Source organism: Barbatula barbatula, assembly GCF_947034865.1.
Source record: "Barbatula barbatula genome assembly, chromosome: 19".
NCBI lineage: Eukaryota > Metazoa > Chordata > Actinopteri > Cypriniformes > Nemacheilidae > Barbatula > Barbatula barbatula.
Genome location: NC_136782.1, coordinates 12,833,871 through 12,859,622, shown reverse-complemented (window position 1 = coordinate 12,859,622; position 25,752 = coordinate 12,833,871). Strand labels below are relative to the sequence as shown.

At 39.1% G+C, this 25,752-nt stretch overlaps 1 protein-coding gene across 5 annotated transcripts in view; it reads right to left on the bottom strand.

The window, feature by feature from the left end:
* Window positions 1-25,752, bottom strand: part of arhgef12a (Rho guanine nucleotide exchange factor (GEF) 12a) — a 45,293-nt gene that overhangs the window by 8,075 nt on the left and 11,466 nt on the right. For 3 of the 5 annotated variants that reach the window (XM_079481847.1, XM_079481848.1, XM_079481849.1), the window contains exons 3-28: window positions 20,473-20,567; window positions 17,404-17,460; window positions 15,690-15,788; window positions 14,877-14,926; window positions 14,498-14,555; window positions 14,248-14,417; window positions 13,166-13,240; window positions 12,561-12,656; window positions 12,123-12,224; window positions 11,817-11,945; window positions 11,630-11,728; window positions 10,767-10,877; window positions 10,590-10,688; window positions 10,083-10,125; window positions 7,865-7,970; window positions 7,640-7,765; window positions 7,241-7,273; window positions 6,573-6,690; window positions 6,326-6,425; window positions 4,334-4,549; window positions 2,941-3,076; window positions 2,749-2,784; window positions 2,387-2,529; window positions 2,063-2,209; window positions 1,903-1,988; window positions 705-830 (exon numbers count right to left, since the gene is read on the bottom strand). In XM_079481847.1, the coding sequence (XP_079337973.1) occupies window positions 705-830; window positions 1,903-1,988; window positions 2,063-2,209; window positions 2,387-2,529; window positions 2,749-2,784; window positions 2,941-3,076; window positions 4,334-4,549; window positions 6,326-6,425; window positions 6,573-6,690; window positions 7,241-7,273; window positions 7,640-7,765; window positions 7,865-7,970; window positions 10,083-10,125; window positions 10,590-10,688; window positions 10,767-10,877; window positions 11,630-11,728; window positions 11,817-11,945; window positions 12,123-12,224; window positions 12,561-12,656; window positions 13,166-13,240; window positions 14,248-14,417; window positions 14,498-14,555; window positions 14,877-14,926; window positions 15,690-15,788; window positions 17,404-17,460; window positions 20,473-20,567 (2,656 nt within the window). The remainder of the gene's footprint in view (window positions 1-704; window positions 831-1,902; window positions 1,989-2,062; window positions 2,210-2,386; window positions 2,530-2,748; window positions 2,785-2,940; window positions 3,077-4,333; window positions 4,550-6,325; window positions 6,426-6,572; window positions 6,691-7,240; window positions 7,274-7,639; window positions 7,766-7,864; window positions 7,971-10,082; window positions 10,126-10,589; window positions 10,689-10,766; window positions 10,878-11,629; window positions 11,729-11,816; window positions 11,946-12,122; window positions 12,225-12,560; window positions 12,657-13,165; window positions 13,241-14,247; window positions 14,418-14,497; window positions 14,556-14,876; window positions 14,927-15,689; window positions 15,789-17,403; window positions 17,461-20,472; window positions 20,568-25,752) is intronic. The other 2 variants (XM_079481851.1, XM_079481850.1) reach the window with 2 other exon arrangements.

The following is a 25,752-nucleotide window of genomic DNA, read 5'->3' as shown; positions in this document are numbered from 1 at the left end:
TGTATCCTACAAATATAATCACACCTTTTCTCTCCAATGGTTTCTGGGCTGCTAGGCAATCCAGACATGATTAAAAATTCAGAGATTATTTTACTAATATGAAGTATATTTACTGCTTTAATAGCAAACCAAAATAGAAAACATGCTGTAATAAACATTTGTTGTAAATAAGTAGGACAGCCAAGTCACATTTGACATTAAATATTTTAATCCAATAAAAATGAATGCACTAGATTAAATTTTTCATTTGTTAAACATTGTGGTGTTGATTTATTAAAAATGCACAAAACAAATCCCTGGCGTACAGAGAATGCATTAAAAGATCAACTTTGAAAGCTGTAAAAATGGGCAAATAAACAAATTGTAACAGTAATGTTCGCCTCTTTAGTGCCATCTGTGTTTGAAACATGAAACTGCATTTCACTGTGCAGGTACTCTACAAGAGTTCAAGCCAAATGACATCAAACAGACATCTCTTGTGAAATTAGACCAGACAGCTCAACGCATCAATATGTTAGGCTTCCTGATGGGAAACGGGGGTCTCCTTGCCCTTCACTGTTTAAATGCACCTGCTCAATAACCGATTTTTGTTTAAGTTAGAGTTTGCTACTTTTTGTTACCATGATGCTAAAGTATGCTTCAGACCGTCTCTATCTAGTAATTCGCAGATGGAGAGAACAGGGTGGCAGGGAAACTCAACCCACCTGCATGAAGGTGGTGAAACGCGGGTCCTTCTTCTGTCGTGATTTGATGAGCTCCAGGGCGAAAGGCTGGTTACTGCAAAAAGTGCCCACCGCATGCTTGATCTTCTCTTCCTCTCCACCACTAAACTACAAAAACAAGGTAGGGGGATCAGGGCCACAAAGCAAGACGGCTGGCAGAACTATATTTGCGTCCACACCAGCGGATGATAACGATAACTTTTATTTTGAGCTTGTGTGCTGCAGTCGTCTTTTCTCTTCTCTCTCTCTAAAGGTGCACTCGTGTCCGGGATGCAAAGCATATATTTTGCTAGCTTACACAGACTTAACATTACATCAGTATATAATATCCCGCCTTTAACGCACCGCTTTTAATTCAGACATTAAACCTGCTTCACGACCATTAATAGCAAAACATTCACGATAATACTTAAACAGACAAAAACTGTTCAACACAAAAATAATCACTCTGAAATCGATCCTAACCAAATCATTTTCTGTATCTTTATCATTATAGTTGTGACACTAACCCCGCTATTCTCCGAAATGAAGAACTTAAAACAATTTTTTTTTAAAGTTACAGTCTGAACAGCCCCTTAGGGGTTTGATACCCTGTTGACTTTTAAACAAAAGAAGTTAGAAGTCAATTGACAATTTTTGACTTGGACTACAGTCAAAAATCTATTATTTCAATTTCTCAAAAACAGTTTTGTAGTTAAGCTACTGTCAGATCATGATCTTAAAATAAATTACATTTCTGATCTCAAAAACCATCGTTCTGTTGCCCTGGCAGTGATCTTGTCTCTTATGATTTTTATCACAACCAAATATAGCACCTTAAGGTGATTGGCTGGGAGACTGCATATTAAAAAACAGCTTTGCCATGAAGTGACAAGACTTATTTTATCATATTTTATTATTAAACAGCTGGGAAAAAATCGATGTAAATGATTAGTCCACTGTAAAGTACAGTAATATTTAAAACTTTACAGTCATCGTTCTTGTAAACCGTGTAATACCTTAATACCATTTAAAAAATACATAACACAATAAATAGGAAATTCTAAAGCTTTTATATTCTACCTTTTAAAGGTTATTTTTATGTATTTGATTTAAAACCATACTAAGAGACAAAGATTTAAATCAATAATATCACCCCCCACGAATTCATCACTACACAAATACAAACATGTATTCTTACCCAAGACAGTAACTCATCTCCTATGTGGTCAATAACCGATGACTCGTACTTCTTGCGTATTGCAGTCATGTGATCTGCCATCCTCACTAAAATCAAAGAGAGCACCGGTGAGAATGAAACATTTTAAGTGTCTAAATATCATCAGCTCAGGATGGCGTACTGTGCAGTTGGATGATGTCTTCCAGGTTGGTGAATATGTTTTTAATGTCAGCAGGGGGCAGTATGTTGTCCCGGGTGAGTTTTTGATAGAACACCCTATCCAGGACCTTCAGCATGCGCACGTGTGTTCGTTCCGTGTAGAACAGCTCTGCAAAGATCAGTGAGAATGAGGCTTAATTCAGTAACACCAAAACATCTGCGTAGAGTCTGATCTCATCTAAACAAAACTATTCGGAGTTTGGTCTCGACAGCACTTTGTCCGTTCAATCTAAACATCTCAAGTGCATGTGTGATATATGGAAGCAAAAGGAGAACGAGGTCGAACCATTTATGACTTCTTGTCGTTTGATCTCGTGGGGTGTCAGGCCTGCTAGAACATCACGCCCCACCAGTTGCTGCCAGTTTGGAGGATCTAAATCAGAGTAAACGTCACTCCCCTGATCATCTTCACTCTGCATCTCCTCAAACCTGTGTGTGAAAGAGAGAGAAATGCTCTACAAACCTTTTCATGACCCTTGATATGTAGGTGTCGAAATGTGATTGTTGGTGTTGAGCTGTAGGTGTCCTATGTACTGCACTATAAACGTTTGGGCACAACAAATAAGATTTCTCAGTGAAAGGGGTGCAGACATGTGTAGATGGGAGGCGGGACAACAACAGTGATTGACAGCAGCCAGTGACCAGTACCTTCTAATCAGTTTGGGTGTTCCCGCATCAAGAAGTCTGTAAAACAGTACAAACTTGCTCACTTCACTGACACAAAGTCCACACTTAGGTTAGTAGCTAAATCAAAGTTGATGCTGGTGAGGTTGCAGAGCTCAGTGTGCGTTAGCATCCAACACAAAGACACACAAAGAACTGAAGGCATTAATGCTGCACCTGTCTCCCTCTCTGTCCTCATCCAGGGGGTCCACGCTATATGGGATGTAGTCACAAGGAGGGTAGATGCTGTCCAGCACATCTCCAGTCTGCAGGCCATCACTTAACCGTGGAACCACAGCAGATGGGCTCATACCTAAAGACAAAGAGAGAGAAACTCTTAACGATTGCAGTTTGTAGGGCGGACAAATCCGAGTGCGCTCTTTTATCTGTCGCTATGGTAAAAACACGTCTCGAGAGTGTATGGTGGCGATTTGCACAAATAAAGAAGCTGTATATTGTTTTTCAGCAAACGGCCCTGCATTCCATGTTTTCAGGTTATTTTAAACTGTTTATATGTAAATACTGTGTTGGTGTGAAATCTTGACTTCTTCAAGCAATCTGTAAATGTCAAGCAAATGTATCAATCTTTCTAAAGACCTTCAATTGCAGGTGTCCCCTTATGAATTTGTTTTACCGTATAAATATTTAAATATAGTCAATGTAATCCATTAACACTTTTTATAAAGTTTCACATTTTAAGTAAAACAAAAAAAGTAACCGCTTTAATTTTAAAAATCTGAAACAAAAGAATCGTGATTCTCCATTTATCATACATAGTGCACACAAAAATAGCAAGCTCTTCTCAAAAACGCAAGGTGTTATTTGATTGGCTGGCTTGACGGAATCGCTGGTATTACAGCTACAGTTGTTTTAAACATAAAAAAATATACATTATACCACAGTATTCCCTATAGTAAACTGTAGTAAAATACCTAGATCCAAAAAAAGAAAATACAACTGTATAGACAGTTTTGTCAGATGTATATGCCTGGACTGAAGTTGTGTTTTGTTATAGTATAACAATGTATTTTATATTTACTTTATATTAACATTTCATTGATAATAAATTGTATTACATACATGAAAACTACTGAACAGTTATTGATTCTTTGTGGAGGTCTACTGGAAGTTTGGGCCACATTAAGTTATGTTGTTGCAGCTGAAACCATCTATAACAAAGATTTAACTGCTGTTTTTACATTTTACATTTACATTTATTCATTTGGCAGATGCTTTTATCCAAAGCGACTTACAAGTAGTTTTATACAGTGGCACATTACTGCAGAGCAATCAGGAGTAAGGTGCCTTGCTCAAGGGCCCTTCAGTCATGACCTGCTGGCACTGAGATTCGAACCGGCAACCTTCTGATCACAAGCCCAACACTCTAACCATTAGGCCACAGCTGACCCCTATTTTTAAATTTACCAGTTAAAAACTACAGAACACTATCGTATCCAACAATTTAGTATAGCTTCAACAATTAATAGCTTCAGATTGCAGGATCGTAAAATGGAGTGCAACCCTATGAAAGGACAATGATCATTCGGGTCACTGGGAATCGAGAACTCACCAAACTCCGTCTCCCTTCCAGAGGGGTCTGACGGTGAGCTGTAAGGGCTGCTGAAGGCTGGAGATGTGATGAATCCCGGGCTCTGTATGAGATCTGAGCCATCGCTTGACTGACTGCCCCGCATACGTCCACCCTCTACTGGCTCTGACCCGCCCATCGCTGGTTGAGACATCTGCTTTTGAGGCCTTTGCTTGAAGCTTTCTCCTGCCTTCCCACCTGCTCAAACGCACACAAACACCAAAGAAGATCCAGCATCAAATATGACTCTTTCACCACCTAGAGGACGTTGAAAACCAGGGCAAGTCTTCCACATTTGAAAACTGCCTGGATATGAAAGCCAACTATAAAATATTCATTTAAAGACAGCGCGTTCACATACACATAGTGGTGCTGAACCAAAAGCGATGGGTTTTTATGATGTCAAGATAAAAACCATTCCAATTTGAAAAATGTGTCTTACGCTCCTGCACTGTACTGCAAATTAAAAGGGTTGTCTAAAGCCGGGAACACACTTGATTTAACTGCTATTATGAACAATATAAAAGCATACGGCTCTCGATTCTCTCTCTTGTTGGTGTAATGTTTTCCCGTATTATGCTGGAGTATCTAAAATGGTGATCATATTTCTCCTGTTTTGCAGTCTTTGCATTGGGTCCCTGTCAGATATCATATGGATTTTAAAATCCTTATGTTAACATTTAAGGCTTTGCATAACCTGGCTCCTCAGTACCTGTATGATCTGTTATTGCTTTACACACTAGGGATGCCTCAATTCTCAATATAATATTGAACCGTTCGGTATGACCTAAATGGTTTTGCATTTAAATTATTTCTGTGAGCTTATTACACTCTGAACTGGCTCTGTCCGTTTGTCTGTGTGCTGAGATAGAGGAATGCATCCCCACGAGTAATATCTAATAGCGAGTGGTGGTCGAGCGGCGAAGTGATGCTGCCTGCAACACGAGAAGCAATGTGCAGTTGAGTATAATGCTTGCGAACAGACACAGGCTGGCTTTAGTTTATCCCCGTTGTACTAAAGTGATAATGAACGAATTTTGTCGCATCAAGAATGTATTTTTACACTGCATACGAAAGCAGCACGTCCGTGTTGCTCTCACTCAGCACATGCAGAAAGAGTGTCTACAGCACCATGCCAAAGTTCGTTTAATGAAAGTCATGCCACTCGACTGCCTGTCGGACAGCTATTTACGTCATAGGTAGAGCTTTTCTTCAAATTTACTGCAATGACAATGGCGCACCTTTTATTATTATCTTTGGCCTTTCCCATTGAGCGCTGGTGTTGGAAGTAAACGTGTGGTGCGCATAACTCTGATGTGCAAAACCTCTACAAGAATCTTATTTTACTGGCATGTTGATGAAGAGAATTGCGCTTTAAAAAATAAATGTATTATTATTATTACAGTGTTGATCCGTGTAACGCTTGAAGTTAAACAAGCCTGTTGTTAACACGGTCCTTGCCACCTTCAGGTAGCATATGGCACATATGACAGAGGCTTAACGAATCAGGGAAGCAAACACCAATGGTACAGATGACCCAATAAGTAAGTGAATGTGGGCAACCACGCATGCTTATTCTAAAGACTAACACCGGCCTTCTCGAACTAAACCGAGGTCTGCAGAAGTCTCAGTTTTCACGGGGCTGAAACTCCGGTGTAGTGTAAATGCCAGGCGTAACTGTTCCAAGAATTATGAGTAAACGCAGTAGTATAAACACAGCCTAACTTGTACTAGGGTATTTTCTGATGCATGTGAGTAAATCAAATCAATTCTGACATTAGAATTTTACCCAGGAGGTCAAACTTCAGTTCACTTACTAATATGAGCCCCCCAACGATTGCAAATAAAAAACAAAATCCCAAAACTAAACATAAATATGATCCAGCTGAGTTCAGAAAGTTGAGCTGGTAATGAAAAATGAGTCAAATAAGTGTAAAAGGTGTTTACTAACTGAAAGCAAACGCTCTTGCATACCCGTTATTGATTCGATGCGAACTGGCCACCGTGGGGGCACCCGAATGGGGAAGCGATTCTTCTTGAGTTTCTCCTCTCCTTCCTTCTCTGTTTTGCTTTTCTGAAATATGCAATCCCAGAATGAATTGCAACAAGACGGCAGACACAGCGAATGAAATACTGATCATATAACTGTTCATTACAGATCAATAGGTTTTAAAACAAGAGTTATAAACATGAAGGGGTGAGCAAAATAACAAGCATTTACCCTCAGCTTGGAAGGAAGAAAATGTATTCGGGGTCGCTTTGATTCCAGGATTCGTTGCTCTTTGACTCGGAGTCCCAGATGCTTCATGTACATGTATATAACATACTGGATTGTTGTGCTGGAAAGACACACAACCACATCAAGGTTTAGATTTCCTCTTCATGGTTAATCTAGAAAATAATTATACTAACTGGCTGCACAAAGCATCTACGCGTTTGCTAACTTAGATTCTAGTCTCTGAGGGTTGTGTTGTGCCTGTGCTGCTGGCTCCATGTGGACGACTCCGTCTGTTAACATAATTCAGAGCTTATCGTGTCTTCTTCTGCCATATGTCACTAAACATCTATCCACCCCATATGTCCTGTGCATTCATAAATCATACAGGCTTGTGGTGTTGCCATATGGCATTTCACATATGTTTGCCTACATTATAGTAAATGAGGACCGGGAGTGCATGAAGATTAGAAAATCTCATTAAGTCGCTCTGTTCTCCAGCATTTTGCATTTGTGTCAAGTGTCGACGAGGTGGCCCCTCGGGCTGACAATATAACAACAAATATGACGAAACGTCTTTATGTGCGATCTAATAACCTGCTATAACCTATTGTTTTTATTGTCTGTGGTTACAGATGAGACTTGCCAGAAGAAAAACATCAAATATTTCTCACCATTTCTCCTCTTCTGTGGGCTGTGAAGTCACCCTGAAAGACAGAGACATGTGTAAGAGGGGAGGCAGGAAGAGAGAACACAATCTTGAGTCTAAATAAATTATTTAATTTGAAATCCATTTGACTATATGGTCTAAACATTGCTTTAAATTAAAAGAGCAATTTCTTTTATATAGAGGAGACACCAGAGACGTTATTTATATCTGTCCCACAGAGACAAGGACAGATCACAAAGTAGTCTCACTAATTCCACCCTCTTAATTTATTGGCCAAATAAAAAGCGCATTAAAATCATTACATATTACCTAAATTTAAAAGCACGAACATACTGAGAATATTAAATGCATAAAATGCTAAAATGGCCTAAACGCTGAGAGATTAACCGAGAGCGACACTCACAGGACATCATCGATTTTTGATAGGATGTTCTCGGCACATGCTCGCTCTCTCTCCAAAAGCAGCGGTTCAGAGTCCAGCCGTGCGAGCTCCACCTCAGCCAGAGTCAAGCCCATATTGCGTTTCTGCCTAAAACGATACATGGCACAGCGTCATTAATGCGTTCAGATCTGAATGAGAAACTGGGTTCACTTTGGCAGAGAACAACACTGCTAATATATTCCTTACCTGAAGTCCTCAAGGTTTCTCTGAATGTCTGGAAGAAGAGTTTCCTGCATTGTCTGTATATACTGTCTGTGCAACTCTTCAGGAATCAGCTCCAGTCTTCTTCTCTCTAACAACAGATGAAAATATTTTAATCTCAGATATTATGAGTATGTTAACTGAGCTATTTGTTCATGGCTGGTGTACACAATATGGACAAAACCAGACACGTATAACATTATAGATTATAAATGGGAACATAAAATGGACTATGGCTTTTCACTACGTTATTATAATGTCAAATATAATTCACAATAATGATACTATTGGAATTCAAGGTAATAGAATTACATAAATACAATGCTAGCAGTCAAATAGAAATTTGTAGAAAGTTTGTAACCTTTGTGGCTCTTTAGGGTGCAAAAAAAAACACCTTCTATGTTGGAGTGTCAACCAGATATTGTTGCTAAATTAGGTGTTGTTTTAAACAACCTTTGCTAAAAAAAAAACCTGGATACAATGGTCCTTTCTAATTATAGACCTCCAGACTCCCCTTTCTCTCTAAATTATTAGAAACTTGTCTGCATCCAGGTGCAATTTTTCTTATATTCGCATAAAATCTTAAGCGATATATCAATCTGGTTTTAAAGCTCTTCATAGTACGGAAACCGCTCTTGTAAAGTCTTTAATGATCTTTTATTGAACACTGACTCAGGTGATTCAGCCATTCTATTGCTTTTGATCTGACATCAGCATTCGACACCATTGACCATAATATTCTGCTCTACTGGTTGGAACATTTTGTTGGCATCAAAGGTATTGGTTCAGGTCCTACCTAACTGATAGGACTTTTTTCTGTCCGCCAAAATCCGTATCTGTTCCCCTCCCATTTGGCGTCCCTCAGGGCTCTATCCTTGGCCCTATGCTGTTTTCTCTGCATATGCTCCCATTGGGTTCTATTCTTAGGAAATGTTATATTTCATTCTATTGTTACGCAGACGACACACAAATGTATCTGCCACTTAAACGGAAAAATGCCAGTTCTTTACAACCTCTCTTTGATTGCCTTAAAGATTAGATAGTCGCTAATCTTTTACATTTTAATCAGAGTAAGACAGAAATAGTGGTATCTGGCCCGAATCTTACTAACAAGTCCTTAAACACTGATCTGGGACCTTTGTCCAGATGTGAAGTCTACAGCCATATATCCAGGTATAACATTAGACAGGGGTTTAAAGTAGACAAACAGATAAACTCTGTATAAAATTCAAGTTTTTATAATTTAAGGCTCTTATCTAAGGTCAAGCCTTTTTTTATCATTTCATGTTTTTAAAAGGCTTATACATGTCTTTATTTAATCTTGTCTAGATTACTGTAATGCCCAGTATGTTGGTGTCAATCGAGCCTATCCTCTCATGTTAGCTCGACTTTTAAAACGTATGCTTAAACGGGAACATATTTCCCCCATATTGGCTTCCCTTCACTGGCTTCCGGTCCATTTTAGAATCGATTTCAAGATTTTAGTAATTGCTTTTAAATCCTTAAATTCTTTAGCCCCATCCTATCTATACGATTTAATTAAACCTCATGTTCCATCTAGGTCTCTGAGGTAATTTTGTTGGCAGTCCCTAGAAACGCCCCGGTGGTACTGTTTGCAGCTCTTGTTGTACATGTATTTAAAAACTTTTTTATCACAGTTCTCATGTGTCTTGTCATGCTGTCAGTCTTTCACATTGCTGTTGGATGACTTTGTCATTTCTGAGATTTGATTTTGTTGAATGGCCACATTACACCTAAAAATAAATTTCTCTTTATTTTAAAAGTCTCTTTATTTTTCTGCGGCTTTATGAATACACAGTTTTGTACTGTATATACAAACACTTAAGCCAAATACACACTGGAACACACGTTAATCATCTAAATACAACTTGTATGAACCAAAAAAGCCCTCATTTGGGTCCATGAAGTGAACACACAACATGCTGTGATTTCCCATTATGTCAACATGACACACGGACATAGTGACCGAGTCCTTCAAAAGCTAATTCCATAATTACATGCACACTCAATGTGAATGTTAAAAGGGATTTGTGCTTTCTGAATAATTACGGTTTCCCTCCAGGAGCCGAGAAATTATATGCGTTTGAGTTGAAACAAACAAATCTCTGTTAGAACAACACAAGAACAACAATATTTTATCTTACCTCCGAATAAAAATATGAAAATACTTCTGAACGCTTACCGAGTTCGGAAGAGATGGATTCAGGCACAGCAACCTTCAAATGCTGTTGAACGAAAACAATAGTTTAAATTAAACGGTACAACAATTATACAGTTTATATTGTTTGCCTGCAAAACAACTACAACCTCAATCAAGGTAAAAACTGCAAAGCTTTGGAGAAAAACTGTTCCAATTAAACTACACCACCATCTAGTAGCAAAAGAACAGAGTTTGCTGCAGGCTGGACTCGTGCAAACTCACAAACACATGCACAAATGCACATTGAGAAGAAAAATATATGTGATGACCGTGGAGTAAAAGGTTGTCTGAGAGCATGTTAGCTTCCTGACCCTGAGGCTTCTGGGAAAGGAGCAACCTTCAAAAACACCTCTCAAGACAAAAGACAAGGTTGATCTCTGGGCGGATCTGGGCTTTTGCCTCAACTTGCCCAAAGACTGACACTACCCAAAGCAGACACTGACGGGATTTAACAGGATTGCATGAGGTGTGAAAACAGACTACACTTACTGCCCCCCGGTCTATAAAGAACCCTAAGAAGTCAGTGAAGATCCGACGTGCTTCTTTGGAGTTGGTGTGCTTGTAGAGATCGGCATAGAGGTAGCATAGCTGTGGGGCATAAGTGAGAGTCAAAGATTTGTTTGATTTGATGTTTATCGCTTTGGTCAAAAGTACGCTGAAACTCACCAGAGGTGCAGGGTCAAACTGTGAGATCACATGATGGAAGAACACAGCGAGATGAGCAGGGCGAGTCTTGAGCAGCTCGATATCCTGGAAGCAGCTGCACTGGCCGTTCACCTGGTACAACACATCAGGTTATAAATCTTAACGAACAAAAACTAGATTCTCTCACACATTCGATTTTTTTTACAAGTTTTGTAATTTAATGAGATTTTTTTTATCACCATATCTTCTGTATTACTTTATAAAGAAAACCAATAGATCATGGTAACCAACGCATTATTAGACGGATTAACCATAAACTATATGCCAGGCTTATGATATTAGTTGATTCATGAATTGATTGACATATTTTATAGAACTACCTCAATCATGCTAGTATATTGAATGATTTGTTAAATTTCATATAATAAGGTATTAGATTAGATTATACGTTATTGTCATTACACATATACAAGTACAGTGTAACGAAATGTAGTTTAGGTCTAACCAGAAGTGCAAATACCAAGTGCAGGATATACAGTTAGAATAAATACAGAATACAATATTGAGAAAATATTAAACAGTGGGCCTGGGCTATGAAAATATTTTACAGTAATTATTATCTTATTATTGTGTAAGTGCTGCATGACGTTAGTAGTATTGCCCCTTGAGGTAGCATTAAGGTTAGCACACACGTGTTTATATTGCATTTTAATGCTTTTGAGATGGTACTGGTCAGCTCCGAGCAGGGTCGCAAGTAACTATACATTCCAATAATTAATCGCAGTCTTTGCAGTTAGAAAATCACGTTTTATCACATCGCGATTTAATCGCAAATGTAATTAATCGCTCGCCCCTACACCGATGAAATAACTCAACTCCAGTACCTGTTCCTGCTCCGTGTCAAATTCTTCATCTTCGGGAGCGATGATCTCCGAAGTCTGCCGGGAGGTCGGTCTCCTTACGGATGTCTGTAAGCGAGAATCCTGCAGCAGGGAGCAGAGAGCATCAGCTTTATCCTGATCTGAGATCAGGCGATAAAGTCCCGTCAAGCAAAATGAATGTGATTATCACCAGATCAGATCCGTCGTCGACGTCCGGGGACGGGCAGGAGTAGAGGCTGTCTCTAGGGGTGCTTTTAGGACTGGAGCAGTTGGAATCTCTTTGGCTCTCCGGAGAGGCTGGGTAGAACCGCCGTTGGACCTGCACATTACAAACCATAAAAACAAATAATAACGCCGCAGTGAAGGAAAAACAAGAGCCATTAAAGTGCTGGCCTACTTCACACGAGAGAGGCTATTTATCGCCGAGTGGCTTTGGCTGTACACACAACGAGTGCCACTGTTTAACTGAGATGAATGAAGATGTGTCGACACTTACAGGTGCCACTGAACCTCCACTCCAGAAACTTTCAGGACTGAAGTCTCTTTTATCCTCATCCGTCCAGCATCCGTCTTCACTGTTCCTGAGATACAGACCCTCCTAGAGAGCAGATTTACAGTAAATCCATCTGACACAAACCATGCAAAATTGTGGGGTTTTTGCTTTTTAAACTAGAGTCACTGGAAGACTGCATCTCCACTATACAAGATTTAATTTTCGATAATTAACATTTTAATTAACAATTAGCTTTTTTAGGTAAAATGTTCAAACGTGAAGGGTGAACAAGGAAGAAATGTTTCCGTCACTATCTTCAAATAACGCGACGTCAACATCTAGATCTCAAGATTTCACAATCTATTGAAGAAACAAATATTGGTCAAACACTATTCGTCCCCGTGTGATGCTTTAAATGCGAAGTCAATGGAACTCTCATACATGTGAAGCTCTGTTGAGCTGATGTGGAATGTTCTTCTTAGCTTCTTGGACGTCCCGTAGCGGTTTGGGTGTTGTGTTGTGTTCATCCTTCAGTCCCTACGAGCAAAACAGAAACTATTTTACAATCTCTAAAAGGAATCCTCTACAAGTAAATCCTCATAAGTAAACGTGCAACATATGTGCTACATTATTAATTCTTTTGAAATGTATACATCTCTTTGTTTATTCTCAAATAACTATGAATAAAGATATGAATCATACAACATTTATGAAAATTCTAAAAGTTCTCCAGGAGAACCATAATGACCGATCTTTGTTTACTAAATATAGAGATGTGGTACAACTGCAGTCAGTCCATGCGTGGGTGGCGGAGACTCGGGCTGGCTGTTCACTTATCAGCTAAACTAGAGCTGTAAATAACCTCACAACAGGAAAAGCCTCCTTATCAACTTGAGTCATACTTGCAACAATACATCTCAACTCAACACTTTACTGACAGAGCCACGTCGACAAATCAGACGTTACGTGCGGGTTTACCTTAAACCACAGATAGAACAGTGTTAAGTTCTCTCTTTAAAACAAACCCTGGACGTTTAGAATCTAACCTGCATGTCAAGCTGCTCCCTGTACACAATCCTCTTGTTGTCCAATCTTTGGTTGTGTGGAACGCTGTTCTCTTCCTATTAATACACAAGTAGGGTTGGTTTGAGAATGAGGAGGAGCGGAAAAAAATATATTTGGTCTGGCAATATAAGTGGAGGAGAGTTATGAGGAAGTAAAACTACAACTCGTACTGTATACAAACAGCAAATTCAACTATTTTGAGAGACGGAACTGGTTTCCCAGGTTTACCCAGTGTCAGCCTACTGACAAAAATGTTTATGGATGATTTTGTCAATGATAATAAAATGAAAAGAATTGTTACGGCAATAACTAAACCATTTGCATATAAACAGACTGTTGACAAAGTGTAGATTAATTAAAAAGCAGGATCGGATCAAAGTATGATGTTTATATGGACTACTGCAATGCTCTCCTTGCTGGTCTTCCTGCAAAGGCTATCATACCACTCCAGCTGGTTCAAAACGCAGCAGCACGCCTCGTCTTCCAACAGCCCAAAAGGTCCCATGCGACACCCCTTTTCATCTCTCTCCAGTGGCTACCGGTTGAAGCCCGGATCAGATTCAAGTCACTGATGTTTGCCTACAGGACTATCACTGGATCTGCATCGGCATACTTTCACATCCTACTACACTCCATCAAGAACCATGCGTTCAGCAAACGAGTTGCGCCTTGAATTGCCTTCTCATAAGGGCATTAAATCGCTTTCCCGCTCATTCTTGGTCACAACTCTTTCCTGGTGGAACATTCTTCCTAACACCGTCCGGTCAACCACATCTCTCACAACCTTCAAAAAACTACTTAAAACCCATCACTTCTGTGAAAACTTGACAGACAACTGAAAAGAAATATATTGTACACTAACCGTCTCTCTTTTCTTTCAACAGGCAGTGGTCTAGCTTTTGTTGAAACTAGTAACTCTGAATTAGCACCTATCGTACTATCGCTCTTTTATGACATATCGCTTATTGCTCCATGAATTCTTTGTAAGTCGCTTTGGATAAAAGCGTCTGCTAAATGACTAAATGTAAATGACAAAAACTGTAAAAATCACCCTTATGCTTACCCATGATACCAGTGAGGAGTTGCGTTCAATTGCTCTGTAAGAGTCAGGGGTCCTAACAAAGGTCTCCTCACAAACCCCTGGTGAGCCGGGACACAGGTCTAGCTCAGGGAGGGGGATCTGGGGAAACCCGGGGGGTCGACCTAATACTGTCAGGGCCACATAAGAGCCGGCTGCAATAAACAAATAAGTCTGGGTCATTGAGGCAAATATAAGGCACTTGTTTCCAACTAAACAAAGAGTTTTTACTTACATTTGATTAACTTCACCACTTCAACGTGGTTTGAATGCGTCACCAATGTCCCGTTAACCTAAAGCAGAAGAGAAAAACAATAAACACATTATTGCAAATCAAATGTATGTGCATTGTCACTGAACTACACCATAGCTTATTTATACAAAAATATTAAAGTTTAATTGAAAATAAAATACATTTATGCATAATAAATATGAGGTGGGGCCAATGCAAGGTCTGACAGGGTGCTTAGATTCAACGTAATAAATACAGACTTGTATAGTAACCAGCAGATGGCAGAATAGACAAAAGATGCAGTGGTGAATAAAAAGTAAAGGTTGGCAATGAGAAATAATACTGAGAAATAATAAAAAATCTACATGTGGAAGTCATTCACCTTAATGATCCTGTCCCCAGTTTGAACACCTGCCTGCATGGCAGCTCCATCTATGGACAGAGACATAGGACAAGATGGTTTTGAACGTGCTCAGAAACTTTGTCATAAAACGTGTCGTCTTGTATCTTGACTTGAAGATTCTTATATGAACGACTTGATTTTTAGATTAGAAATCTGTTTGAGCACCTCTATGCGATTGACAGTTCTCTCACGGGCTAAAGTTCAGCTAAAACCTAGAGGCTCACTAAAACGAACACATAGAACAATGCACGTCTTATCACCTGGTGACAATGATGTAAGTCAGAACAAAAATATCACGCCTCTATTTAAGAAAACAGATGTGACTAATGTCAAAATAAACACAGATTGTACTGTACCATGTTTTATAGAGGGGAAAACAAACATAACTTTGTCTGACCGTACTAGACACATTAACGCCAGTAGTCCAAATTTATAAAAACATATGTAACTAGGGCTCGCTATATTATTACTAATGGTGTTCTGAAAGATTTTAAGTGTGTTGCTATGCTTTCTAGGCTGTGGCTTAGTGACCCCAGAGAATCCACTTGACTGTTTTAGCTCCAAATACACTTATCAAAGCATTCAAATCTTATTCAAAGTGTATGCAGCCCTGCTCTTCCAAGCTGCTTTTCGAGTCCCTAACTTTGTTCTGGTCAGAGAACATTAGCTTCATTTCTGACGTGCAGCCAAATCACATCAGTCCAGAAAGGGGAGACACCCCTGCACCAGACGCCCAGAGGAGCTGAGGGGCGGAGCCAAAGTTACAGACAAGCGAGACTGACAGGCTCTTACCTTGCTTGACGAGCTGCACAAAAACAGGGTTGTCCCCGCTGACGGTCAGCCCAAAACCGTTCTCATCTTTCTGTATGATGACGCATCTCTGAACCAGCCCTTGAGGAATGAGAGAACAAAGTTATTTTTAGGAGTGGTTATTAAAATACGAGTTTATTTCCCAAATGAGATGCCTTTTTTTGTTATTTTAAGAACTGAGTTTTGTATTGTGCTTTCCAATGAGTATCAATCATACTGCAGTTGGTTTGTTTTGATTTAAGCCTTGATAAGAATAAAAAATACAGCTAACTAACACAATAAAAACATGACAACATAATAAAAAAACACGATTGATGATGATGATGATTTCTCATTTTGGAAACAAACTCTGCAAATATTTATTGGATTGTCAACGTTTTATTAAGGTATTAATTATAAAGGTTCACCGAAACGGAACACCGTAGCAACGCATTACAAATTATGAATAAGTGCAAGCTATCACAATAAAAAAAACTGTAAAATGAACACATCAATCTCTCGGTCGAATTATAATATAAAGGAAAGATACAGGAGATGATCAGAGCAGTGTGTTGTGGTCATCCGATGCCGCTAGCCTGAGAGTTGGGCCTGCATCAAAAACCAACAGTGCTTCTCATTACGTCGGAGTAATGATGGCGATACATTATCGGCCATATCGGTATCGGCCGATAAATGATCAATTTTAAAGTTATCAATAATAAAATTTAGGCTGATTTATTACAGCCAATAAGTCGTAAATCATTTCCTTTGGTTAAACTTCTTAAGTTGCACGCAAAACATTGTTGATGTGGCTACATTATGTAGATACAGTTTTTATGAATGTGTAAATTATAGGAAGAAAAGCAAATTGTTTGAATCAGAATAATGCCAGAATGCTTTCTGTCGAGAGACCTGTTAGGCTTGTTGCTATTAAGAAAAATGTTCTGGGTAGCTTTTTAAGGAAATCTATAATTTGTTTGCTGAATAAGATATATACCAGCTATATTTAGCTAGTGTAGAGTAGGCTTGGTACATGATTTTCAGGAGAAAACGGTTACCTTGTTTTCTGCAGTGCATGTTTTCATAAAAGGCAAAAAGTGGACAACTGCTTTTATGTTTCAGTCTTAGGAAATGTTATATTAATATCTAGATACTGCATATCAGCTAATAAATCGGTTATCGACTTCGAATGTCCAATGTTATCGGCCAAAATCAGACGGTCACATGGTTTCAACGACAAAAATCGAATTCCTAAAATGGTTTGTATAACACACTGTCATATACCTTTTAGTCAGCAAACAGCTCAAGAAGTTATAAGTAAACATGGAGGAAAAGACACTATAGTAATATTGGTAGCGCAAGAGAAAATAATAAATCCATAATTTATGAACAATATCATAATTCCAATATGGCTTTCATATATGCCCCATGAAAGGAGATTTTTAACATCCTATCTTATATCTCCTCCTGCAATCTATGAAAGAAAGACTTTAAGAAGCTGACAGATTTTTCTGTTTGTGGCTGGACTGCATCCCTTTAAAGAAATGTTGATAGGTTCACTGTACTACAAGCAGAGGAAAAGAGATATCTCTGGCTCTGGATAAATCCTGGCTCATAACCAAAGCTGAAGATGCAGCAACAGGGAGTTGTGGGAAAGAATCGATCACCTAATGAATAAAAGAGAGCCAGAAACACAGCAACAGATCGAGCATCTTACCACAGGACTCGGGTCTCCCGTCAGCCACTACAAATCCACTCTTCTGCAGCAGAACGTCTAATCAATAAGACATTATGATACAACATAAGACACACACACACGACAGAGAGGACTTAAATGAAATAAAAATGACCAATGGAACGGATACAAAAAGTGTGGCTGTTTTAGAGAAATCCCTGATGCTAATGCTAACCTCATGCTAGCCTCTAAGCATCATCGTTGTTGTTCACCACAGATGATAATTTTGAGTTCTCATAAATTGTCAAAAGAAACAAAAATGACGCACGTATTAGGGATAACACATTTAGGTAAGGATTAAATCAGTATGTTTTTCTTACATTTACATATCATGTTCACACTAAACTTTGCACCAAAATAAATGTTAAAATGTACACTGGTATGGATGTTTTTTCCATTCCATTGTAAGTGAATACTGCTTCAGCTTCAATTGTTTGTTTTAACAAACTGAATGACAAGTCAAAATGACTTTCACGTCACAGGTTGGCCATTGAGCTTAACCCGCACTGAACCTTGAGGAACATTCTTTTAACGTTTCCCAAGTGTTTAGCCAGGAATCAAAGACTAGATTATCAGCACAAATGCAGATATAACTAGTAAACAGTCTGAGGTGAAAAGTTCAAGAGAGATATCCCCTCAAACACTAGGTAACTAGTCAGTCTTTTCTTTCATTATTTAATGTATTACTACAGATAAAAAACTTCAAAAAAGATTCATCATAAAAGATCAGACAGCAAAACCCAGCCTAGCAAATTTTTACATAAATCTAACTGATATCTTCAATGAACTTTGCTGAAGTTTAGCTTTAACATTGGTTAACTTTTGATTCTATTGTTAGAACTTAAACCTGACATGTCATGTGAAACAGCCACACTGCAGTCTAAAGTAAACGAAAGAGGACAATGCACACTGGGGTTAGGATAAGTTAGTCATGCAGGAGGAGGTGAGCCCAACACCAAAAGAGAAAGATATCGGCTAGCCATTTTAACATTGAAAATATTTCTTACAAATAAATTAAAATATATTAAATATAAATGTGTGTTACGTGCCTTGTAAATAACCAATGGTTGGGAATCGAGAACCGGTTCCAAATTTCTAAGAACCAGGGATTCGATCGTGCATTGCGGTTCTGTTTTTCGAATCCTGACATTTTCAATCACTCGCCAAAACATCAGTGAGCATTTCAGTTTTAGAAATACAGCATTTCTCTGTCTGCCAGGACTTGCGACAAGGACATCTCATCACGCACATGCGCAGTTCATTAGCATCAGCACAATAAACGCAGCAAACGTTCATACGTTTGGCTGAACTTTGTGAAAAAAGATGATAGTTTTGCCACATGCAATAACTGTGGTTAAGATATTTCTGCAGGAGGAAGTACTTCTGATATGATGAAACACACCATTAATCTGAAGTAATGCTTCGTGTTTAAGTCTCTCAGTCTCGAGTCCTCCTGCAACTACGCACCAGATAACTTACAGATATTAGAAAACATGCTCTAGTTTATTAAAAATATATCAATTTTAATCATTAATTCAATCACTTTTTTTAGTATTTTATTCACAAATAATTGTTTAGATAATGGCAACTGCATTTTATATATTTTATGTTTTATTTTTGTGTCATACTTAGTTTGTGCTGTTTCTTATTAAGAAGTGTTGTTTATTTCATTATTTAATTAATTGTCACAGTTAACAGTTACAGGCTACTGGTTATTGCCTAAATGTGTCAAGAATAAAAAGGTAAATACTTTTTTCTTGAAGTATTTGTTATTTTTTCACTGCCGGAAATTCGATAAGAATCGATAAGAACCAGATTCGATAAGCAGAATTGGAATCACTAAAATTAAAACGATACCCAACCCTATTGATGATGAACATTTGCAGCTTTCGTTGGATTTTAGCCTTTGCACCATCATGCTAAGTGCGCAGTCAAATTTGACATCAAAACAACGTGTTGTTTCAGCATGCTACACCGCTAACTACTGGAAAAAGAAGCGTGTTATTATTAAAAGTGTTACGTTGATAGCGTCATTCCCCAACAGTGAGGTGAATCTGCTTCAGTAAACCGAACATCACAGAACCTCTTTCCCAGCCACCTAGCCACTAGCAAGCCAGTCTTCTAATAAAACATGAAACAGGTCAATCAAAACAATGCAAATCGTACTTTAAAGTCACCATGAAACGGAAGATGCAATTGACTTCTTTTCAATATCAAGACATAAATCGAGTGAAACGGCTTCTGAAGTTAGAAAAAGAATAGAAAACAATGTAGGCAGGCATTATTTTGCCCTTTCCTTTTTGATTGGTTTGTTGTACGTTGGGCCAGGAGGGGAGGGCTAAAATGCCTGGCCATTGGACAATGGAATATAGTCCTACCTCTTTTTTGTTGTTTACGTCATGTGGTGAAGAGCTACATTTACATATCATTTATGCATTTGGCAGATGCTTATTTCCAAAGCGACATTGCGTTGTACTATAGTTTTGTTTCTGACTATGTGTCTGTGTTGTTGTTGTGAGGGGGATAGGAGCTTAATTTATAAGTGCAAGTGAAGAAAAATTAATAATGTTGTAAAACTTTTTTTCTTTGATTTGATGGTGATTTTAATCAGTAACGATTATCACATTGTTTTCCACCATAAACATCACATAAAGCAAGCACGCTCAACGCTGCTTCCCCTCCTCTGCCCTCGACAGCAGCTTAGAAGAAAAACAGGGCCGAAACTTGCACTGACAATGTCTTTCAACTGCCAGAACCGTGGCCAGGAACATGTGCATCGTTTATGGTCAGCAAGTATGAATCACGCCGCTGTTTAAAGCCGTTCCACTGCATTTAGTGGACGGGCGCAGCCCTCCATCTGTGCTGTGTGCGGAGAAAACTGTTTCCATTTAAAAGTCTTGAGAAACCTCGTGAAAAGAATAGTGTGCTTCAGTCCACACCACACAAACGCTCAGGACACCCGTTAGTACTGCAAACACTACTGTTCTGTATGAGTAGAGAAAATGTAAGTGCTGCAAAAAAGCAAGAAAGTTTGCTATTAAGGTTATTTACCTGTAGGGTCAAATTCGTGTGTAGGGGTTCCAGGCAGCTTGTCGCTTTTGGACCTCTTGTCAGGAGGGTGATCTTTGCTGAGGATGCTAGTGCTTCTGGAAACACAGACGGGGAAGCTGATGTTAATGAAACACATTAACACAATGCAACAATCATACATAGCCAGTGCCCATGAATGTGCCTACGGCAGTGTGTTTTGGTTTGCATTGCAATCCCTTTTTGCATTGTCAGTCTCTGAATCAATATTCAATAACATTCATTGCTGTGACATTGAAATCCCAGCAGGGTAGAAAAGCCTTCACACAGCAGTGTGACTGTAGGTTAAATGTATCACCGGCATTGAAGTGAGGAGGGGTGAGTATGTTTAACAGAGCTCTGGTCTGGTCTCTCTGACTGTGTGAGACTCTCTGTTCAACTTCTGTGGGCCAGCCAGTGATGGGACACATCGCTCAAGAAGGCTTTTGTAGACCTCTCTGACTGTATCTGAGGCCCACTGTATAACACATGTACTAACAGCCCGCTGCTATTTTCTTCACCTGGACTCTCTGACAGACCTTTTCTTTATTGAACAAGACCATTTGCTACGGTCCACTTCGCAAGATGTAAACATGTCCGGTTTCAGTTTTTCACTTTATTTTTTAATCTAACATACAGAGTTGAATATACATATCTGTATCTGCAACGTAAAAACTGCATAAAAATGGCTGAATGTTTTAAAGCAGGGCTTGACAGGAAATTGACCAATCAGCATCCTGTTTCATAATCAGTATTGCGAGCTAACCGTAAACTATGTTTTTGCCCCTACTGCACTCTGATTGGTTGGAGTAAAAAGTAGCCCCCCCCGTTTTTCAACTTTGGAAAGTCAATGGGGGCTTTTTTTTAACCATAGTTGGAATAAAAATTACTAATAAAAGTCAATGAGGGCAACTCCTTTAATAAAAAGTGCAACATTTTACCCAAAGTTGAAAAAGGAAGTGTGCAGCACTGAACGCAAAGGAAATACTTAGCATCTCGCCATCTGTTTGCATTTTTAAACAATTGAACTCCAATAACAAAATGTTTTTTGGTGGCCACTCAATCTTATGCAACACAATTTATGGTTGTAACTTCTTATGACAACATCTCAGATTCATGAATGATAATTTAACACATTGTGTCAGGTTGAGATCTTATGTTATACAGTCGTCTCTGTGAAGGTTTTCATGACATGCTAAAAGTGGACCAGCCCTAGAAGACTACTCTTACATAAAAGCTTATCAGCTTTATGGTGGTTCTGACCAGCAAACCAAGAGAAACTGACACAATAATCACCTCAGCATTATAAACAATGAAGAGCGATGGAGAGCCCACATCCCGATCAGCTAACAACACATTTGTCCATCAGAATAACAGTTTGTCGATTGTGAAGACATTTATACCGCGGCTCAGAACAATCTTGCTAAAGCTTAACAAATCTTTTTAATATAGAGTCAGATGTCATCAAACTGTGAAATTAACACTGGAGCCAAGTAATGGAAAGAGCTCTCAGGATTAACCCGCCCATGATGAGCCCGCTAGATTACGCAAGGCAAATTTTCAAAGCTGATAAACTAGATAAGTCTAATGAGAGAGCAGCTGTCAATCACTTTTTCAAATGCAGAGTAATCCTTACCACTTCTTCATTGAGGGCACAAGTTGCACATTTACTTCATCTTTTACGTCACCAGTCAGATGTGAATAAACATGGCATAAATAACAAGGTATAGGAGGAAATAAGGGAAATATAGGGAAAACGGCTTCATCGGACGCACGCGCCTGGCTTGAAGTTAACTTTCGGTCTGTGTTTGGTCATCGATCTGGCTAGTGGCTAATAACGGGCTGTGTAACTCTGTCATCATGTGATGTTGGGGGGCATTGGGAATAAAGGGGGTTGCATTGTCATTGTCTTTTTTTAAGCGCAAAACATGACACCGATTGAGCAGCAGATTATCACATGACAAAGTGCAGGACCTGATTGATAAGATTTATAAGAGCTTTCATTAAAAAGAAATGTCAAAAAGCAATAGAAAAGTAATCCTCGCGGCTCCTGACGACATATTAACGTTTTCTGAAGCGAATTGATCGGTCTCTAAAATAATTATTAAATCATCTGAACTACAGCTTCTGCGTCTGAAACTTCGGACGAATATCAATTGCACCCAAGTGCCTTACTCACTCAGAATGGCAGAAGCTCTAGAAGTGGAAATTCGAAAGTGAGACTAGCAACTGTAACTCATAACAAAGGCGTTTCCATCACACTGAATCATAAATATCAACGCCATTTTCTCTTTGACAGACACTTTGCAGTCGTCCCATTCAGCAAAAACGCAAACATGACGTTTAGAAGGTATGATTCTGGTTGGCCTAAGGACCAAAAAAGATGACGCAGTTTGCTGTTATCTTGATTCTGGTTGGCCAAACGAATCCAGGTGCTGGACCAAAGCCATTTCAAACACTCGAGAGTAGATGCCCAAGACCACCTCACAGAAAAAAAACTCTTTGGATTTACACGATTCACATAAATGACCTATTTTTTATTCAAAATGGCAAATTTCGCCAAAAAGCAACTAGTTTGCAGGTATGTATACAGGAAAATATATAGGACATGAAGCACTATACATTTTCCATTTGACATAGCCTATGTACAACTGATTTAAATCATTGAGGTCTTTATAATCCAGAAGTGGTTTATTTTACAATAATGACCATCAGACTGTGCATTAAAACCACATGTTGAATAGAGGGGTACTGTAAATGATCATATTTACTATTCCTTTATAAATAAATAGACATGAAATATAGTTTCCAGTTTAAATGTTCGAGGTGACATCACCATGGTGTGCAATGAGACAGAGGAAATCAGCACACTTGGAGTGAATGGTTGTCAGGGACAACCGTCAAATAGACAGTTTAGTGTTCAACCGCAGAATGCCATGACCGACCAATCAAAATTGAGTATTCCAGAGAACGGCGTAAATCAGCATTACATAAAGTGAAATTAAATTACAGCCCAGAATGAATAGCCAGCCGAAAACCCTAAGGGAAATTTACGACACAGTGCCAAATCAGAAGAGACAGAAAGCACTGACAATGAAAACACTCAAAAACAATTGTATGGTTCAGCGTGTCCGCCCGGGCTCAGGACAGCATTGCTGCTTGTATCAGAGTTCTGAGCAGTGACACAGGATCCTTTTGAGAGCAGTTTGAGGAAACTGAATGGGCCATTTACAAAAGTGCCTGTAAAACGTTCCACGCTCCTATCCCACTTAAGACGAGGCATGGAAAAGTAAATCCAAACAACCGATGTGGCTAATAATCGTACCTCTTAAATGTGATATTCTTTCCTTAATGAATCGCACGTGCTGATCGTACATATAATACGACAAACGCCTCAGACAACATCTGTTACAGCAATGCTTTGCGTGTGAGTTTTAATACTGTAAAGAGTTTCCTGGTCTGGCATCTTTGAAATGAGGAAGGTCTGCTTCATGGTGTTGGAGTTCAACAGAGTGGATAACTTCAGATGTAAGAGGAGGCCATCTTCACTCCTTGAAAGAGGAGGAGAGGGAGGTGGGAGGGTAAAGGAAGTGCAAGAATGGCAGGGGCAGAGGAGGCTGGTGGGGCGGAGGGGGGGCTGGTTTTCTAAGCTCAATTGAGGTTGTGTGTAATAATGGAAAAACGTTCCACATGAAGCCAGAAGAGCCTGGATGAGGGACACCCCAATTACTAGAGTCTGAAAGCCTTGTTTGTCAAAAGGCCACTTGAAGGAAAAGCTGAAAATTGATGGAAAACAACATGGCAGAGTGACATGAAGAAACAGGGACTCTTGCTACGCTTTTCCTCTTATTTTGTGCATTTCTGCAAAACTGTCTAACCTAAGCGGTATTATTATAACACAAAGTGAAGTCTAAATTTAGGTTCCTAGAAAAAGTCAGACTTGTTTATTACTATAGAAAAACTTCAAAACAACAAGCTATGTGACATAAGGCAGGGCTCGAAATAAAGGACTGCCCGGGGCCAGCATTGGACATCCTCGGGCCAGTTGAGAGAACTGACACATGCCCCATCGGGCCAGTGGTGTATCGTCACGGAAATTTATAATTTGTATGTTCTTAAGACTACCTGTTTAAAAGAAGACTACTTGAGATACGAGGTGCGGCCAGAATGCTGCATCAGACAACCCTCAAAATACTGAATTGAGTTTTCTTTCACGTCTTCTTACTCTTGATTAGACATATCAACACAAAATGATGCCAAAACGCCAATATTTACAAGTATCCTTGTGAAAAGTAATCAGTTATGTCTAGCGGGAACAAAAGCGCATGTAGAAACAAAACGCGTGTGTTACATTATATTAGATCTGTGCATCTTAAAGGGGCAGCACTATAATAAACTTCTCTATTTTGTTCATCAAACAACAAAGAACGAAGACAAAAACACTCACTGCTCATCACGGATTAAATTATAACTTAAGCAAGGTTAAATCAAAATTATATTTCATACAGTGAAGACAATAAAGTGTTTACATTATTTAATTTCTGTAACAGATAACCCAACCAAAAACACGTAAAATGCACTAATTATTTGTACGTTTGCTTTATTACATTTATCTGTGCAATTGCACATACTTTGATAATTTTTTTGTTAAATGGCTAATAGTTTTTGTGGTATCATACCCGTATTTGTTAAGATTACATAGGTAAAAACAACAAACAAATAACTAGATATTATTAAATACTTTTTAATGGTGGGGCCAGTAAAAATTGGAATCATTTGCCCGACCGGGCCAGTACAACAAAATGCTTAGCGTTGAGCCCTGATAAGGTATCGTTCATGTACATTGTGCAACTGGACAAAATGTATGAGCAATGCTGATAAATAAATAAACTGTCCTGAACCTAAGGCATTACGAGTTCTCAACTGGAACAAAACAGCATTCATTACCCAAGCTTTTCTCTAATCGGACAGCCCGCTGCAAGCCCAATGCACTTTCTGAGTGTGCAAGCGCTTGTGGTTGATGATCTTGTGCTTGGGTCATGGTGGCCAGGCTGAAAGCAGGTGGGGTGTAGTGGGGTGCAGAGAGTGTGCGCAGAGAGTATGCTGGGCTGGCAGAGAGAGAGATAGAGAGTGACACAGCAGGCCGAAAGAATGAACACAGGTTGTTTATGTCCACTCACTACCGTCCACAGAACCTCTGGGCTCCATTCCATGACATCATCACTGAGGAGCACGCCTGAATAGCTCCAAATTATCGTGCATGTG